The sequence below is a fragment of the Hyla sarda genome, chromosome 3 (assembly GCF_029499605.1).
Source record: "Hyla sarda isolate aHylSar1 chromosome 3, aHylSar1.hap1, whole genome shotgun sequence".
In the NCBI taxonomy this organism is placed as follows: Eukaryota; Metazoa; Chordata; class Amphibia; order Anura; family Hylidae; genus Hyla; species Hyla sarda.
Genome location: NC_079191.1, coordinates 274,045,519 through 274,064,531, shown reverse-complemented (window position 1 = coordinate 274,064,531; position 19,013 = coordinate 274,045,519). Strand labels below are relative to the sequence as shown.

Sequence of the window (19,013 nt, the reverse complement as noted above, 5' to 3'; positions counted from 1 at the left end):
TCATATTGCCGAGTCTTGTCCACAATGACCAGGTGGGCTTTATCTCTGGCAGACAAACGCCCGACAATATCCGCAAAGTCCTTAATGTTATACATTGGGCCTCAGCCACACATACCCCCCTTACTCTACTCGGATTGGACATAGAGAAGGCTTTTGATACAGTTCTTTGGATGTATCTCTTTGAAGTAATGCGAGTAATGGGTTTCTCTGGAGCTTTTACCAATGCTCTACAATCTCTGTACTCCTCTCCAGTAGCATATCTTAAATTACCAACTTCCAAGGCCTCCCCGATAACTATAAGCAGGGGTACACGTCAGGGGTGTCCACTATCTCCAGCTCTATTTGCTTTGGCTATGGAGCCCCTGGCGTGTGCCCTGCGAGCTACTCCTGATGTTACTGGTGCGACTATTGGGTCCAACGAGTACTTAGTAAATTTATTCGCTGATGATCTACTCCTTACTGTAACTAACCCACTAGTGTCCCTTCCCAACTTATTTCATATTTTAGATAAATTCTCTACAGTATCTGGCCTGGTGATTAATAGATCAAAGTCTGAGGTCCTCTTTTGCAACACTCCTCGGACTGTGCAGGACATTATTTCTAGAAACTTCTCCTTAATCCCTTCCTCTTCCTATATCCCATATCTTGGTGTCTCTCTTTATTCCTCCTTGTCAGACTTGTATAAACTAAATTTTAGGCCCCTTTATAGATCGATTAGGGAAGACCTTGTAAGGTGGGATCTCCCACATATATCATGGTTAGGAAGAATTCATACAATCAAAATGGTGGTACTTCCCAGGCTTTTGTATTTATTCCGTACTCTCCCAATACCAGTACCCATGTTAGATTTACATAGACTCCAGGCAGATGTTTTCCGCTTCATTAGGAGAAGTCGACCCTCCCGTATCCCCAAGTCAGTGATGTATTACCATAAGAGAATGGGAGGCTTATCTGTACCTAATTTTGCGAAATACTACAAGGCGACCAGGATAGCTCAATTGTTATTGTGTAATGCTCAGTCAGCTTATCCCAGATGGATAACGCTTGAAAATTCTCTCCTGGCCCCTCACTCTCTATCTTCCCTCATGTGGATTACTCAATCGGTATCGTCTTACATACCTTATGTTGCTACCATCTCTCTCTATTCCCTCCTCCTGTGGCGCTCTACCAGCTTTAAACTGTCTCTCCAGTCTCTCCGGTTCTTTCTTTTCTCCGAAACCCTGCTTTCTCACCTGGCCTCCGTCCGGCTGACTTCTCATGGTGGATATCTCAGAATCTTTTCCTTTTACATCACTTCTTGATGGGAAAGAAGCTGTTGTCCCCATCTGACTTCATAGCCAGACACCATCCTCCCCCTGAAGAATCCTTTCATCTCTCTCACATTCTGTCCTATCGCTCCTTAATACCCTCTAACATGCTTATTTCCCCCACTTCTTTCGAAGCCATGGCTATTTACTCTCCTCTCCGTTCATACTCACTCTCCCTTCTCTATTCTATATTCATCCAGCCTCCACATAATACAAAACTCACCTTTATGTCACAATGGGAGACAGATTTCAATATTGATCTCACTTTGTCATCGTGGCATGATTGCTGTACTCGTCTGAGCAAGGGTAGTTGGCAAGTGTCTCTGACAGAGACTGCTTTGAAAATATTACATCGCACATATTATGTTCCCGCCAGGCTCCACCCTATATTTCCCTCAGTTTCCCCTCACTGTTTTCGAGGTTGCTCAGAGATTGGGGATATGCTACACATCTGGTGGTCCTGCCCCAAGATTTCCGTCTTTTGGAACCAAGTAACTGATTTAATTTCTTCGATAACGAATTGAGCGTTTAGTTGTGAACCAGCAGTGTGCCTCCTAGGGCATAAACCGAATGGGATACCTAATGCTTTATTCCAATTGATTCAGTTTATTTTATTGGCTGCTCGCATACATGTTGCATCTAAATGGAAAGCCCCAGTCCGTTCGCTATCTATGGTAATTTTACGTGTTAACAATTTTTGGGGAGATTTATCAAAACCTGTGCAGAGGAAAAGTTGCCCAGTCGCCCATAGCAACCAATCAGCTCGCTTCTTTCATTTTTAACAAGGCCTCTGCAAAATGAAAGAAGAGAGCTGATTGGTTGCTATGGGCAACTTTTCCTCTGCACAGATTTTGATAAATGTCCCCCATTAAGATTATGGAAAGATTGAACGCCTTAAGAGCTGACTCTGTTGGTGTTTGAGAAAATATGGGACCCCTGGATCTCCTCTCCTCATGCCCCAGGCGTGTCCTATTATTTCTTCCTGTAGATATTATTTCTGGGGAGCTCCCCGCTTTCATTTCTCTTCTCTCTTTCTTTTTTAGTGCCTTAGATAAAGGACCGGTCTTGTCTTCAGTCGAGGTTGACTTCCATCCACTTAGGTGACTTGCAGCTCTGATGATGCCCTACTGTTCCTTTCCATCCCCCTCACCCATCCCTCCTCATGTGTCTTTAACCGGACTAGTTCTAACTCAGTTCAGTAGCGAAAAGTTTGCTTGTGTTGTTATTGCTCCTCAGATGTATTCAGGATTGATACCTCATTGATGTTCACATCTTTTTGCTATGCGCCTGCGTGCGCACTGTACAGTTTATGTGCACTGACTACAAGTTTTAATAAACTTTTCTTTTTGACACTAGAATGTGTCGGCAGATAAGAACCATGTGGCCCATCTAGTCTGCCCAATATTCTGAATACATGACCTTGACCTTGCTTTGCTGAGGGGAGATTGTTACAGATCTTTTAGTTACATCTTATGGCACAGATCACTAAGGGTTCTGATGTACATGTTCAGAATTATGAACAGTTCCCATAACAACTATGAATTTATCCTATAGAATCTGAAATACCTGATGCTGCCAATGGGACAAATATGTCAATATGGCCCCCGTCTTTCTCTGCCTGGACACAGCTCCCTAGTTTTTCCCAAAAGTTTCTTATGTCAGAATTTAGGACACTCTGGGAACAGATTCTTACACCTGGTAAAAGAAAATAATTTATTAAACACCTTATCATAAAGTCCCTCTTATTAGTAAAAGCTATTACATGCTTAAAAGGGTACTCTGCTGCAAGACATAGGATAGGGCATAAGATGTCTTATCATGGGGGTCCCGCTGCTGGGCCCCCCGCAATCTCCCACACGAGGGGGCGAGGCAGTGACATCACGATCACGGCCTCTGGCTCCGAGTGTTCTGAACAAAATGTTCAGTATGCTGGAGCACCAGAATACCCCTTTAAAAGCCACGGTGCTGGAGCACAGCAGTAGTGGTAATGTATTTTATTAGACAGTACAGTCAAAGTAACAAACTGATATTAGTGGAGCCTTAAACAGCCTAAAAAAAATTCTTTTCAAAGGGGTACTCCGGTGCTTAGACATCTTATCCCCTATCCAAAGGATAGGGGATAAGATGCCTGATCGCGGGAGTCCCACCGCTGGGGACCCCCGGGATGTTGCACGCGGCACCCCGTTTGTAATCAGTCCCCGGAGCGCGTTCGCTCTGGGTCTGATTACCGGCGACCACACGGCCGGCGGCGTGTGACTTCACGCCTCCGCCCCCGTGTGACGTCGCGCTCCGCCCCTCAATGCAAGCCAACGGGAGGGGGCGTGACAGCGAACACGCTCCGGGGACTGATTACAAACGGGGTGCCGCGTGCAAGATCACGGGCTTCCCCAGCGGCGGGACTCCCGCGATCAGGCATCTTATCCCCTATCCTTTGGATAGGGGATAAGTTGTCTAAGCACTGGAGTACCCCTTTAAACAAAGGCTTCTTTTACAGCAGATAATAGTGCTTTAAAGAATCGAAAACAATTGTTTTGCAAATGTGACAGAATCAAAATATGACAGTGTTTGTCTCTGTTCTGTCATTTGATCTTCTTACTGTTGCAAAAAAGTGGAAAAGTAAAAACTAGCCAGTAAAGCTGAAAGATTCTGGTAGTTTTTAATATATCTTTCCACACCTCTATAGGCCACACTTGCATATACAGCTGGCCATTTCTTGTAAGATTAATCGTCTAGACTTCAATGGTTCTGATTTGGATGGACATTGGATTTAGAGAATACTATACAGAAAATACATCAGAAATAAAAAATATCCAAACTCCTCCCTTAATCTCCTCCTTTCATTTAATTATATTTTCTTGTATTACAATTAAAGGGATTCTCCTATGATGTAAAGACTATGGGTGGGGGGGGGGGTTATCAAAATTTTATCTGACTGGTTGCTATGGGTACTCAGCAACTTTTCCTCTGGACAGGTTTTGATAAATCTCCCCCTATATTTCCTTGTTTAATTGTATAATTAACTTCTAGGTTTTCCTTCTTATGTGCCTAAACAGAAAAAAGCAGCACATAAAATTTCATTTTAATCTTATTTTCTAAGTTACTACCTTCAAAACCCAAAACACTCAGAGTTTTTTTTGCATAATGCCATTCCCAGCTTCAGTATGACATTCACCTGTATTATGTATTACTTAAAGAGTGCCTGTCAACAAACTAAACGTTTAATATATTGTTCCTTATGCAATTATAATACACTTTGCTATTTACTTGCTGTTAAAATTCTCAAACTTTATGTTTTTAATGTGATTGAAAAAACATCCACTAGATGTCTCTGTTCCCTTCACAAGTCAAACAGTTAGTTTGGTCTCCTCACGGCCTGGGAGGAGACCAAACTCTTGCAGACTTCAGTGACATCTTGCCTGCTGGGGAACGCCCACTTTCTCCTGCTGGGAGTTCACACAATGTGAGCAAGGGGAAAGGTATGATACAGAGCTTTTTAAAGCTCAGAATTTTTTTTTAAGGGCAGGAGGGGTGTTAGTAGTAGTTAGGGAATATAAACTGAGTTAGTTTAGAAAATACGGTTTGATGACAGGTACTCTTTAACAGCAGCCCTTACCCTGCATGAGGTGTAAATGTTGAGAATCTCCATCTAAAATAAGCCCGATGCTCTGTGCTGTACGCCCTTCCAGTGCCTTTTCCACACAGAAGAGTAGACTTTCAGGTGTTGTCCCATAGTAATCATATGCTACAGGTATTACACTGGGTTTAACACTATCTAGAAGGACCTGCAAGAACAAATGAAGATTAACTTTCTAGAAATGGAGAGGCGCTTTTCATTATTTCAAATACAATAAGATTCATGTCAAGAAGAAGTACCTCATATGCTGGTATACGGGATGATATTATTACCAGGTACAACTGACTAGATGAGTGTGGCAGTGCATATTGATACTGGATACTGCGGCATTGACGACTGGATGTTGGTGGGTACTTGTCAGGCCCACCTACATTCTTCCTGAAAAGGGAAAGGTTGTGAAGTACACATATATTGCCTAAACACATGACATGTCACCACATCTAATGATAAATAAAGCTTTGTCCCAAGTGCCATAATCAGACCTGCTTTCATGGGATTAACTCCTTTAATAATATAATGTGTAGCTTTTAGCAAACCCTAAACCAGTTGTGTAGCATTCGGCATCCATTGCGTCTGAACGCCAGATGGGGTAACTCAGCAAGATGTGTTCCCTTCTGGTGCCAGTCTGGTGTGTCCAATCATCTGGCATCAAGTTTAATCAAAATATCTCCAGCAATTTGGAAGTCATGCTGGAACAAACATACATACACACAAACGTTCAGTTGAGAGAGAGAATAGGCTGAACATCTGTAATGGACAACTCTACCTCCATTTTCATTCCAGCAGGAGTTCTTGGGGTCCACAACAAAATATACACCACAAAACATATTTCTTAAACCCCTCCCTGAAATTTCTCCTATACATAAGGTGTAGGGTATTTTCTAGTGCTAACAGCCATTGCCAGGCCCCTTCTGTCACTCCCCTTTAATCCTGCAATGCGATCAGGGTTGCCGGAAGGGCACCCATAATACTAAACACTATCAGAGACAGGGTGTAACACAATTGTGGTGTATTGTGCTAACTGGTGTCATATACCCTAGTTATGTTAAAGAAATAAAAGTAAAAAGGTAAATTAAAATAATAACAAATAATGAAGGAACAAAAAATAAACAAACATAACTGGTGTTAAGGTATCTGTACAAGTCAGATTTATCACATTATTTATCCTACGTAGTCAACATCATAAAAAAAAACACACAAAGGTGTCAAAGCTGCTATTTTTTTGGTCCCCTTATCCCTTCGCCCCCACCCAAAAAAAAAAAGTAAAAAATATTGTATGCACACCAAATAGGCACCAATAACAACTACAACTAATCCTTCAAAAAACAATTCATGAACAGGTCAATTGACAGAAAAATTTTAAAGTTAGGGGGTTTTAGATTACAATGATGCAAAGCACATAAAGTTTTCTTTCTTATTTTTTTTAAGTTGTAACACATAAAAGCTAAGTAAATCTGGTATTGTAGTAATCCCCTACAAAAGAGCATAATTTCACTTTTTTCATTTCACCCCACCTAAACATTTTCAAAAGTGTTTCAATACAATATAAAATACAACAAATAGCACCATTAAAAAATACACTTGTCCCAACAAGCCCTCATACAGCTTACGTTAAGACATGTCATGCCATTTGAAAAGTGGGAATAAAAACAAAATGCTACCATGAAAAATAGCTGGGGCTATTATCTTTTCCAAAATTCAGACACTGTTACATACTACACAAAATCCTTCAACACTAGATTCATTGCTCACTTTGTGACTTTGGGAGTGATTTCTACATCTACACTGCTCTAATACTGTATCTATATGTCTATCTAACTTTGTACCTATGTCTGTATCTATTTATCTATCTAATGATCAGTTCTGCTTATATCATGGTATATTCCTAGAAACAATGTAGAAATACGTACCTTTTAGGCAGAGAGTTTACGGACTGCTCTACAAGTTTCTTTTCCAGAGCTAAAGTGAAACTGGGAGTCTGGCTTTCTTCTTCTTTCATCCGATTTGTAAGAGCTCTTTGTGAGCCTTTGTCTTGACCCTAAAATATTTAGATTTATGTTACAGAAATGTTTAAATATTAAAATTATATAAATTCTGTCACCAATAGAGGGAGTTGTGGGGCTGACTATATACTTTGCATAAAGAACTCAAAATATAGTTTACAGTAAATTCCCGTGTTCCCTCAAGTTCTATTGTGTTTCTACTCACTGACAGCAAGAACATTTTATGTAATAATTAGATTGTAGTTCCATAAGTCTGGGCAATACATTTATGTACTTAGTTACAAAATTATTTATTTCTCACCTTCATAAGCCAGAGTGCTGCCTGCAAAGCAGCCTGGTCAGTCATACTCATTGATGAAGTTAGTGATAATCTGGATTTTATTGCTGATTTCCATGTGCCACTCATCCAAGGAGGTCTGTTATTAAAAAGCTCTCCTAAAAAACAAGGAGGGGGGTTGGTTTAATACTGCAAATGTGCTAGAGTTCTAAAATCTGGCTTACACGACTTACGTGGCAAACTGCATTTATTATGTGTTTGACAATTTTGTGCCTTACGTGACAAGAAGCATGGTTTATCAGAGAAGAGTCTCTCTACCAGGCAACCATCTATAAGACTGCCTGAGGTTTGTTGTTCATGCTCAAAATCAGATTCTACAGTTTTGCTGCCTGTAGCTTTACCCCTTAAGGACTTTTTTCACCTTAAGGACTCGGACGTTTTTTTGCAATTCTGACCACTGTCACTTTAAACATTAATAACTCTGGAATGCTTTTAGTTATCATTCTGATTCCGAGATTGTTTTTTCGTCACATATTCTACTTTAACATAGTGGTAAAATTTTGTGGTAACTTGCATCCTTTCTTGGTGAAAAATCCCAATATTTGATGAAAAATTTGAAAATTTTGCATTTTTCTAACTTTGAAGCTCTCTGCTTGTAAGGAAAATGGATATTTTTTTATTCACATTTCCAATATCTCTACTTTATGTTTGCATCATAAAATTGACATGTTTTTACTTTTGGAAGACACCAGAGGGCTTCAAAGTTCAGCAGCAATTTTCCAATTTTTCACAAAATTTGGAAACTCGCTTTTTTTCAGGGACCAGTTCAGGTTTGAAGTTGATTTGAAGGGTCTTCATATTAGAAATACCCCACAAATTACCCCCATTATAAAAACTACACCCCCCAAAGTATTCAAAATGACATTCAGTCAGCGTTTTAACCCTTTAGGTGTTTCACACGAATAGCAGCAAAGTGAAGGAGAAAATTCACAATCTTCATTTTTTACGCTCGCATGTTCTTGTAGACCCAATTTTTGAATTTTTACAAGGGGTAAAAGGAGAAAATGTATACTTATATTTGTAGCCCAATTTCTCTTGAGTAAGGACATACCTCATATGTCTATGTAAAGTGTTCGGCGGGCGCAGTAGAGGGCTCAGAAGCGAAGGAGCGACAAGGGGATTTTGGAGAGTACGTTTTTCTGAAATGGTTTTTGGGGGGCATGTTGCATTTAGGAAACCCCTATGGTGCCAGAACAGCAAAAAAAAACACATGGCATACCATTTTGGAAACCAGACCCCTTGAGGAACGTAACAAGGAATAAAGTGAGCCTTAATACCCCACAGGTGTTTCATGACTTTTGTATACGTAAAAAAATAAATAAAAAAATTTCACAAAAATGTGTTTCCCCCCAAATTTCACATTTTTGCAAGGGTTAATAGCAGAAAATACCCCCCAAAATGTGCAACCCCATCTCTTCTGAGTATGGAGGTACCCCATAAGTTGGCCTGAAGTGCACTACGGGTGAACTACAATGCTCAGAAGAGAAGGAGTCATATTTGGCTTTTTGAGACCACATTTTGCTCGGGGGGCATGTCGCATTTAGGAAGCCCCTATGGTGCCAGGACAGCAAAAAAAAAAACACATGGCATAACATTTTGGAAACTAGACCTCTCGGTGAACGTAACAAGGGGTTAAGTGAAACTTTATTCCCCTAGAGGTGTTTCACGACTTTTGCATTTGTAAAAAAAAAAAATTTTTTTTTACCTAAAATGCTTGTTTTCCCAAAAATTTAACATTTTTAAAAAGGGTAAAAGCAGAAAATACCCCCCAAAATTTGTAACACAATTTCTCCCGAGTACGGCGATACCCCATATGTGACCCTAAACTGTTGCCTTGAAATACGACAGGGCTCCAAAGTGAGAGCGCCATGCGCATTTGAGGCCTGAATTAGGGATTGCATAGGGGTGGACATAGTGGTATTCTACGCCAGTGATTCCCAAACAGGGTGCCTCCAGCTGTTGTAAAACTCCCAGCATGCTTGGACAGTCAACGGCTGTCCGGCAATACTGGGAGTAGTGGGAGAACAGTGGCGCACCAGACGTTTTTCATTTTTATTGGGGGAGGGGAGGGGGGGATGTGCAGGGGGATGTGTATATGTAGTGTTTTTAGGGTACAGTCGCACGGGCGGGGTTCACAGTAGTTTCTCGCTGGCAGTTTGAGCTGCGGCAGAAAATTTGCTGCAGCTCAAACTTGCAGCCGGATACTTACTGTAAACCTCCGCCCATGTGAGTGTACCCTGTACGTTCACATTAGGGGGGGGGGGGGGGGGGGGAACATTCAGCTGTTGCAAAACTACAACTCCCAGCATGCGCTGACAGACTGTACATGCTGAGAGTTTTAGTTTTGCAACAGCTGTAGGCACACTGGTTATGTATCACTGAGTTTGTGACCTTACTCAGTGTTTCACAACCAGTGTGCCTCCAGCTGTTGCAAAACTACAATTCCCAGCATATACGGTGCATGCTGGGAGTTGTAGTTTGCAACAGCTGGAGGAACACCGGTCGTGAAACACTGAGTTAAGTAAAAAAAACTCTGAGTTTCACAACCAGTGTGCCTTTAGCTGTTGCAAAACTCTCAGCAGTCACCGACAGCATATGGGCATGCTGGGAGTTGTAGTTATGCAACCAGCAGATGCACCACTACAACTCCGAGCATGGACTTTAGCTGTTTGTGCAAGCTGGGTGTTGTAGTTATACAACAGCTGAAGGTACACTTTTCCATAGAAAAAAATGTGCCTCCAGCTGTTGCAAAACGATAAGTCCCAGCATGCCCATAAGGGAATGCTGGGAGTTGTGGTTGTCTGCCTCCTGCTGTTGCATAACTACAGCTCCCAGCATGCCCTTTCTGCATGTTGGGAGCTGTTGCTAAGCAACAGCAGGAGGCTGTCACTCACCTCCTGCTGCTGCTCCGCTGCAGGTCAGTCCCGCTCCTGGGGCCCCGATCCCAACAGGAACGCCGGGGATCGGGGTCCCCAGCACCCGGGGTCTTCTTCCCGCTCACGTCCTCTGGAAGAGGGGCGGAGCAGGTTGCGGGAGTGACACCCGCATCAGGCGCCCTGGTTGGTCGGCTGGTAAAACGGCCGAGGAATCAGGGCGATCGTGTGGTGGCACCAGTGCCACCTCACCCCTGCTGGCTCTGGCTGTTCGGGGCCATCAGAGATGGCCCCGATCAGCCAGTAATTCTGGGTCACCGGGTCACTGGACACCCGATTGACCCGGAATCGCCGCAGATCACTGGACTGAATTGTCCAGCGATCTGCGGCCATCACCGACATGGGGGGGCATAATGACCCCCCCGGGCGATATACCGGGATGCCTGCTGAACGATTTCAGCAGGCATCCGGCTCCGGTCCCCAACCGGCTAGCGGTGGGGACCGGAATTCCCACGGGCTTATGGATATGCCCTGCGTCCTTAAGGACTCGTAATGCAGGGCGTATCCATACGCCCTGCGTCCTGAAGAGGTTAATGTAAAGAGGACAGCATAATGTGATGTTCCTGTTCTCATGTTCACTTTTAGATTGTCTTCCGGAGCCTTATTTGCTACAGGTTTTGAAAGGTACAAAAAAAAGGACTTGATAAGGAATGAAGGTAAGCTAATAAGCTAGTACAAACCAGGTCTTATGTACATAATGATATGGGATGTCAAAAGGTTGCACTGTCAAGTTACTTTTCAGTTTGTATTAGGATTGCAGTGTTTCTGTTGTTGGACTAGTTGGGAACCATTAACCCCTTAAGGACTCAGCCCATTTGGACCTTAAGGACTCAGACAATTTTATTTTTACGCTTTCATTTTTTCCTCCACCCCTTCAAAAAATCATAACTCTTTTATATTTTCATCCACAGACTAGTATGAGGGCTTGTTTTTTGCATGACCAGATGTCCATTGTAATGCCATCACTCACTTTAGCATAAAATGTATGGCGCAAACAAAAAAATACTATTTGTGTGGGGAAATAAAAAAGAAAACCGCAATTTTGCAAATTTTGGAAGGTTTTGTTTTCACGCCGTACAATTTATGGTAAAAATGACATGTGTTCTTTATTCTCTGGGTCAATACGATTAAAATGATACCCATGATTATACACTTTTCTATTACTGTTGCGCTTAAAAAAAAAAAAATCGCAAACTTTTTAACCAAATTAGTTCGTTTAAAATCCCCCTATTTTGAAGACCTATAACTTTTTCATTTTTCTGTATAAGAGGCGGTATGAGGGCTCATTTTTTGTGCCGTGATCTGTACTTTTTATTAATACCATATTTGCTTATACAAAACTTTAATTACATTTTCTATAAAAAAAATTTTGGGAATAAAATGTTATAAAAAAGCAGCTATTTTGGACTTTTTTTTTTTTTTTATGTTCACGCCGTTCACCGTACGGAATCATTTACATTTTATTTTAATAGTTCGGATATTTACGCATGCGGCGATACCAAATATGTATATAAAATAATTTTTTAAAACTTTTTGGGGGTAAAATAGGGAAAATGGGACAATTTACGTTTTTATTGGGGGAGGGGGGTTTTCACATTTTTTTTACTTTATTTTTTTTAACTTTTTTTTACACTTTAATAGTCCCCATAGGGGACAATTTTAAGCAATCACTTGATTGCTAATCCTGTTCAGTGCTATGTATAGGACATAGCACTGATCAGGGTTATCGGAGCTCTTAATTTTGTGATTATCCCTGCTTGGCCTAGGCCATACACACCTCCCTCATCTATAGTCACGGCTTCCCTAACCATGTGACTTGCTCAGCTTTGCTGGTAGCTCACACAGGTAACAAGCACAAAGAATCATGGTCTGTGTAGTTTTTTCTTCAGTTCTCAGCTCCTTGCACAATGCAAGAAGTACCTGGCTTTTTAAAGGCTGTTTATGGGGGGCTATGGGGGGGGGGGGTCTGATTTTAAAACAAATCAGCTGGAATGCCTTGTGAAGTCATGGTGAGTTGCTGTATTATATTTATTCTTTTATATGTGGATTTGATATCTGACAGAGTACAGAGCGTCAAGGCAGCATAGCACTAGGACTTCGTTCACACAGGTCTCTCAGGTACACTGTCCAATCCTTATCTACTTAGGGGTGGAATAAACAAAATTAGGAGTTTATAAAAAGAAGACATGAGGACTCATCAGGACTGGGGTATGTACCTGATGGCATGGCGCAGGTGCTGCTTCGTCTCTTCTCCTCCTACGGAAGAGAGAGGCTTTGCACCATAAAGGGACATTGGAGTAAGATGGGGAGTATGGCACTTGGCACGCTTTCTGCCCTCCTTGGGACCCTGCCACACATGGGCATTTAAAATGGTGTCTCACGATGTCAGCGACACACCTTGCTGCTGCTGTGGAAGAGATGGATAGCCTGTGTGCATAGGCCCAAGACCCTGTGAGGTAAATGTGTGGACTAAGGGGGACATTCATGAATGTTTGCTCATGTATTCCTTTTTTTAGTTTTTTTTTTTCTCAAATTTTTTTTGCTTATGTGCGACTGGTTGCAACTAGTTGCAGCCTGTTGATAAATTTATTTTACGTAAGCAATAATTTTTATTTTTTTGCTTTGGTAGTGGCTTTTTCTGCTCCATGTCTGAGCTTAAGTAAATTTTGTAGGTTTTTTCATGCAATGCGACTTTTTTGCGACTTTCGCACTAGATAAATCTCTGACCACTGCAAGTCAAAAGTCCCTTTTTGCTTTGGTAAGCAAGTTTCTTTTTTTTTTTGCTTAGGGCGCACAAAAAATAGAGTAGTGGCACATGCAACTTTTTTTGCGAAAATTTTAAGCAAAATAAACCTACTAAATGCTATGATAAATGTCCTCCTATGTGAGAGAGGGACTCATTACCCCACAATGATCCTGCGTCAAATTACAGGGGAAAATGAAGAAATTAGATGACATTGCTGTTGTACACAGATGACACTTTGCTCTTGGAACAAAATGCCATCAGGAGGATACCAGAAATCTTGAAATGTTTAATGAACACAGAAATTTAGCCGGATTGAAGATAAACTGTAACATATCCTACCATCTGTCCATAAATTCAGCAGTATTGAATGAGGCTACTAACATCGGAGACTAGGAAAAATTCAGTGGATTTAAAACTACCTGAGATATAAAAGATTTTAAATGAATTCATTTTGAAACCTCTTTTGGCGGAATTTTTTTTTTTAATTTGGTCCAAATTGTTGGTTCAAAAGATTGGATCAGAACTTGAATACATATAAGGGGATTAGGTATGCGCAATTTAAGTTTATACTTCCTGTATACAAATTATACAGTTAGAAAGAAGAAAGAATAGAGGGAGGGGATCTATTTTTTATATTATATTATTAATAATGGTAAGATAGATAAGCTATCAATATTTGATATGTTAGAAGCAAGGGATTCTGAAAGGGATATAGGAAAGAATTTCCTGATATTAAAAGCTTAGGTTGCGCTAAGTGTCCTCTAACAATGGTGATTCTATAATTTTTTTCAGGGTTTGTTGCAAAACAGTGGCTTTACCCTGTAAAATCCATAGAATCTATAAAAATCCACTAGCTATTGATTTTTTTTTTTTATAGACAGATTAATCAATCTTGCAGTGCAACAACTGTGTATATATTAGCCCATGTCTCAGCTACCTGGGTAGCAGTAAGTGTGACTTTAGCATTATATCTACAGAAATAAGTGTCTCACTTTTTTCCAGCGCTAGCCTTTCATGAAGCATCCTGCGTAGCCATTTTTCCTGTAGTTTTTCGTTTTGCTCCTCTGTATTTTTATTTGTCTCGTTTAATGTTCCATATGTTTCAGCAGCTTCCCTTGGTGTCAGATAATCTAGACTGCATGCACAAGAAATATAATGTCTTTTCCATGCGCTATACTCATTGTCTGCTGGAGTATAAGGCAAAAACCAGCCAAACTTAGTGCATTTTGGCATCCATAGGCAATCCTGAGAAAATAAAATGGGAGACGGAAAGGAAAAGCATTCTTATTTCTTTTTAGAGACAATAATAGCAACCACTTGTTAGACCTAAAAAAAATGGTTATATAGTCCCAGTACAGGACTTAGGCCCTGTCAGGTTGAGTCCCTCAGTGACCTGGGGGCTCCCCTGCTGTTTCTATAATGTTATTTAGATTACCTTCTGTGTAGTCAGTACATTAATGTAAAGTTAGTCTCAAGGACCTACGAGTCTGTCACATGTTATGTTATGCAGTCACATGATTTGTTGTCACATGTTCTCCCAGAGAGCACTAACTTAACCTATGACCCGCAGCTTGACCAGTGGGCCTTAGTCCAGCCCCCCACTATATAAAGGGGCGGCCATTACAATTCAGTCTTTTTGAGATTCCATCTGCTACTGAGCACAACAAACACCAGAGATCTCAGTACCAGTGATCAGAATCTGGAAGACCGCAAAGCTACAGTCATTCCAGTAAGTCAAAAGTCTATGTCTGCTGTCACTACAAATAGTCGAGTCCTGCATATAGTCAAGCCTCAAGATAATTGTCTCAAGTCTATTACAAGTATAATTGGTCCCAGCAAGCTGCGAGGTCTTCTGAGTTCCTGGTCACCTCTCTGGGAATCTGGCCTAGCTGTGAACATAATACCATCTGTCAAACTCAGTAAAGCCTCCGTTAAACCATAACTGGTTGTGGACTCTCCTTTCACTGCTAGCCATTGGAATAATGGAGATACCGTTCGTGTAGTTCCGATACTCTGGCGTCACGAACACTAGGGGTTAATACCATCTGACCCCGCCACCTACATCGCTACACCCGTGGTCCCGCCATACACCGGTGGTCCATCACAGTTACAATATTTATATATTAAATAGGCAGAGAATATAGACAATACAGTACATAGTGGCTTCTCTGTAGGAGAGAAAGGGATGATTGGGTCTCCTTTCCTACATGCATGTTATGTCTATCCTCACATCTATCCCCTTCCAGTTGGAGCATATTATTTCTATCCCTACGTCTTGCATTGGGATAGATAAGCATGTTATGTCTATCCCCTCCCAGTTGGAGGTCTGTAGTTAAGTAAAGCTACTGTATATCTATTTATCTACACACACACATACATACATACACTTGTAATTTTTTTTCATATTACAATTAATTTCCCAGTCCGGAAAACAGAGATTGTGTAGTAATACAATGTCTTCTCTCACTTCTTACCTGTTCAGAGAGGAATTTCCAGTGCCAAGAGACTTGTGCTGCAGAACACAGGTCATGAGGATTGAGGAAAGAGAAGATGTACAGAGAGAGAATCCTTGGTATGACTGTGGTAAAATCTACCTTGGTAACAGGAACCTCTTCAGAAAACCAGTCCTGAACAAATCTATGAGACAATGATTATTTTATAGCTACAGAGGCTTAAAGGGAATTTTAATTTAATAAAATTATTTAGAAATTAATTTAATTAAAGGGTTTTGCTATGAACTGTTAGAATAAATCTGGACGACTATCTAAGCTGACTTACTACAGAGCACAAGCTTACAGTCGACATTACTTTTTTTTAAAGAATACAGTCCATTAGCAGCTATTTGTTATCATTAACCATTAGAGATGAGGCTAGCTTTATTCAATAAACTAGCTGCATTTTCTGAATTCTTTCAGCCATAAAAAGATGTTTTTGCCATTACAGATATTTTGTTGTCCTAATTTATCTAGATCAAAACAGGACTGTCGATTCTGATCTTAAAGGGGTACTTCACCCCTAGACATCTTATTGCGGAGGTCCCGCACCCCCTATCATCTGGTACACGGAGCGAGCTTTGCTCCGTGCCTGATGACTGGCGATTCAGGGGCCGGAGAATCGTGACACCATGTCCCCGCCCCCTCATGACGTTACGTCCCACCCCCTTAATGCAAGTCTATAGGAGGGGGCTCCGTGCACCAGATAACAGAGGTGCTGCAGTAGAGATGGGAACCCCCGCGATCAGACATCTTATCTGCTATCCTTTGGATAGGGGATAAGATGTCTAGGGGCGGAGTACCCCTTTAAAGGGGTTATCTCAAGAATATAAGTTATCCTCTATCCATAGGAGTGGAATAACTAGTTTATCGATGATTATTCGACTGCTGGAACCCTCGCAGATCTCAATGAAGGTCAACTGACCCCTGAGTGAATGAAGTGGCAGTACAAACACCAATCCATTCATTATCTATGGGATTTCTGAACATTGCAGAGTGTTTAAACTTTATTAGCATTATCCATTTTAATGGATGGTTTAATGTAATGAATAGAAAAAAAAAGTCTACCCCTTGTTGACAATGTTGCATAAATGATGCTATTAGGCCATGTTCACACATTGTAAAACTGGCCATAAGAGTAGAGTCACATGTGTGGTGTTTTGCTGCTGCATGTTTTCCTACCCATTGAAGTCAATGGCCCTTATTTACTAAGAGTGGATTGTAGGTTTCTTTGTGGGTTTTAATTCCCTACAATTTATTTTCCAAGGTATTTACTAATGTTTCCCTACACTTTGCTTTTTTTTACACATGCTCTGATCTGTCTCATTTTCCTCAGCTCAAATCCACCACATTTTATGTGGAAACCTTAGTAAATATGTTGTTTTTTTGTGAAAATGTCAGGAACATGCCCCTTTTGGAGACCACGCCCCTTTCTCAGGTTGGAGAGTTAGTCGGGATTTTTTCAATTCTGGTGCAAATTCTGGCGCAAAATCTGGGGCAGACAGAATCTGGCGCACAACCCGACAAAACATGTTGGGTTTGCACTAGTAAATGAGGGCCAATGTGTTGCAAAATCAGCTATTTTGCTACCCACAGGCTTACGCAGAAGAGGCCCTCATTGTGTGTGGAAAGACATCTTGTATGAATTAAGTACTGTACTATATGTATGACATGACCCTACTTGTTTTTCTGCTTGTAATACAGGGGTCTTTCTCCCCCTCAATAGAACTGATTCTGAACACTGTGTCTGTGTCAAAGTAATTTCTCCGAGCTCGTGTCTATTAAACTAGAAACTCTGTGACATTGCATTAAAGTTCCCTTGCAGACTTCCCCGAAATTCAATGGGTAGGAAAATACGCAGTAACAAATACGCAGTAAAACACATCACTTGTGACCTTACTCTAAATGAAAAAAAAAATGACCTTTTTTACAGTGTGAACATGGCCTTAGGACCTTGTTTGATTACTTATTTTACCTTGGCCTACAAGACTTTTTTTTATTTATAATTGCAATTTTAAACTATATTCAACACTGTTTTCCTAAGGATTATTGCCTAAATACTAACAAACACTGACAACACCTTTTACTGTATTTGGGGATCCATTGGCAATTTTTGGCACACATTTTGGTACGCATCACCCATCAAAATATGCACTGAATGAAGTATTCAATGCAAAAAATCTATTGTGTTTTTGTGCATACACCACAGCGAATATTCTTTTGAGTGTCCATTTCAACTACACCGACCTAAGTGAAAAGCCACTTATTCCATATATACTGGAGAAAATGAGAGTGTTAAAGGGGTATTCCAGGCCAAAACTTTTTTATATATATATATATATATATATATATATATATATATATATATATATATATATCTCAACTGGCTCCGGAAAGTTAAACAGATTTGTAAATTACTTCTATTAAAAAATCTTAATTCTTCCAATAGTTATTAGCTTCTGAAGTTGAGTTGTTGTTTTCTGTCTAACTGCTCTCTGATGACTCACGTCCCGGGACGTGACATCATCATTGAGCAGTTAGACAGAAAACTTCAGAAGCTAATAACTATTGGAAGGATTAAGATATTTTAATAGAAGTAATTTACAAATCTGTTTAACTTTTCAGAGCCAGTTGATATGTATAAAAAAAGGTTTTGCCTGGAATACCCCTTTAAGTGTCATTGAATGGGGCTAGTATGTGCCTATGACCACAAATAAAAATGTTGACAAGAATCAACTATGTAACAAAAATCCAATACAAGCATCAATTTCTGCCACATTTTATGGGGTATGTTTCTGATGTTTGGAAATATACTGGAGAACCCACTGGAAGATGAATCAGTTTTTAGTGACTAGCTTGGCATTTTGCTCAGCAGTACGTCAATTTTCTTAAGATTATGTTCAATTTGTTGCAGAAATCTTCACAATTGAAAATCAGTTCCTAAGGCTGGGTTTACCTCACGATTTGAGTCTCAGCTGCACAGAAACTATTTCAAAAGCTCAAATTGGGTGAAATCGTATCTGTGCATGGACAGGTACGGACCCGTTAACTTCTATGGGGCAGTGGACTGGATTGTAGTCAGCTAGTGACTATGGTCTGGTCATTTTCTCAGCACGTCCGATTTTTGACACGTATTGAAAATTGTGGTCTGCGCATCTGTATCTGTGCAGTGGAGACTCAAATCGTGATGTGAACCCAGCCTTACATGTGGATGGAGCAATTTCTGCAGCATGTGCATCAATTTCTGAAACAAATCAGTGACATGTGAATTTACAGTTTTTGTGCCTCACAGGAGCCATGCTCTTTGCTTACTTTAGCTGTGACTTGCTGCTCTTTGTTAAAATGGCATGTAGGAATTGTTTGCGCTGTTTATCGGTCCATAGATCATACCAGTGTCCTACGAGATTAACTCTTTCATTAAATAGCTGCAAAAGAAGAGAAAGATTGAAAAGAATGTATTTGACTAAAGTATAAAGTAGTCACGTGGGTGGTCATACTCTCTATATGCGCTCTATTTTACACAGGAAGCTGTCAATCACTGAGTAGGATGGCCTACACGAC

General features: G+C 40.6%; 1 protein-coding gene across 1 annotated transcript in view; it reads right to left on the bottom strand.

Annotated features, from left to right (window-relative positions):
• The window catches only part of ECT2L (epithelial cell transforming 2 like), a 63,457-nt gene that overhangs the window by 43,584 nt on the left and 860 nt on the right, over positions 1–19,013 (bottom strand). Inside the window, exons 2-9 of the mRNA XM_056563336.1 lie at positions 18,765–18,877; positions 15,435–15,597; positions 13,953–14,205; positions 7,246–7,379; positions 6,852–6,979; positions 5,181–5,319; positions 4,921–5,089; positions 2,874–3,002 (exon numbers count right to left, since the gene is read on the bottom strand). Coding sequence (XP_056419311.1) covers positions 2,874–3,002; positions 4,921–5,089; positions 5,181–5,319; positions 6,852–6,979; positions 7,246–7,379; positions 13,953–14,205; positions 15,435–15,597; positions 18,765–18,877 — 1,228 coding nt within the window. The remainder of the gene's footprint in view (positions 1–2,873; positions 3,003–4,920; positions 5,090–5,180; positions 5,320–6,851; positions 6,980–7,245; positions 7,380–13,952; positions 14,206–15,434; positions 15,598–18,764; positions 18,878–19,013) is intronic.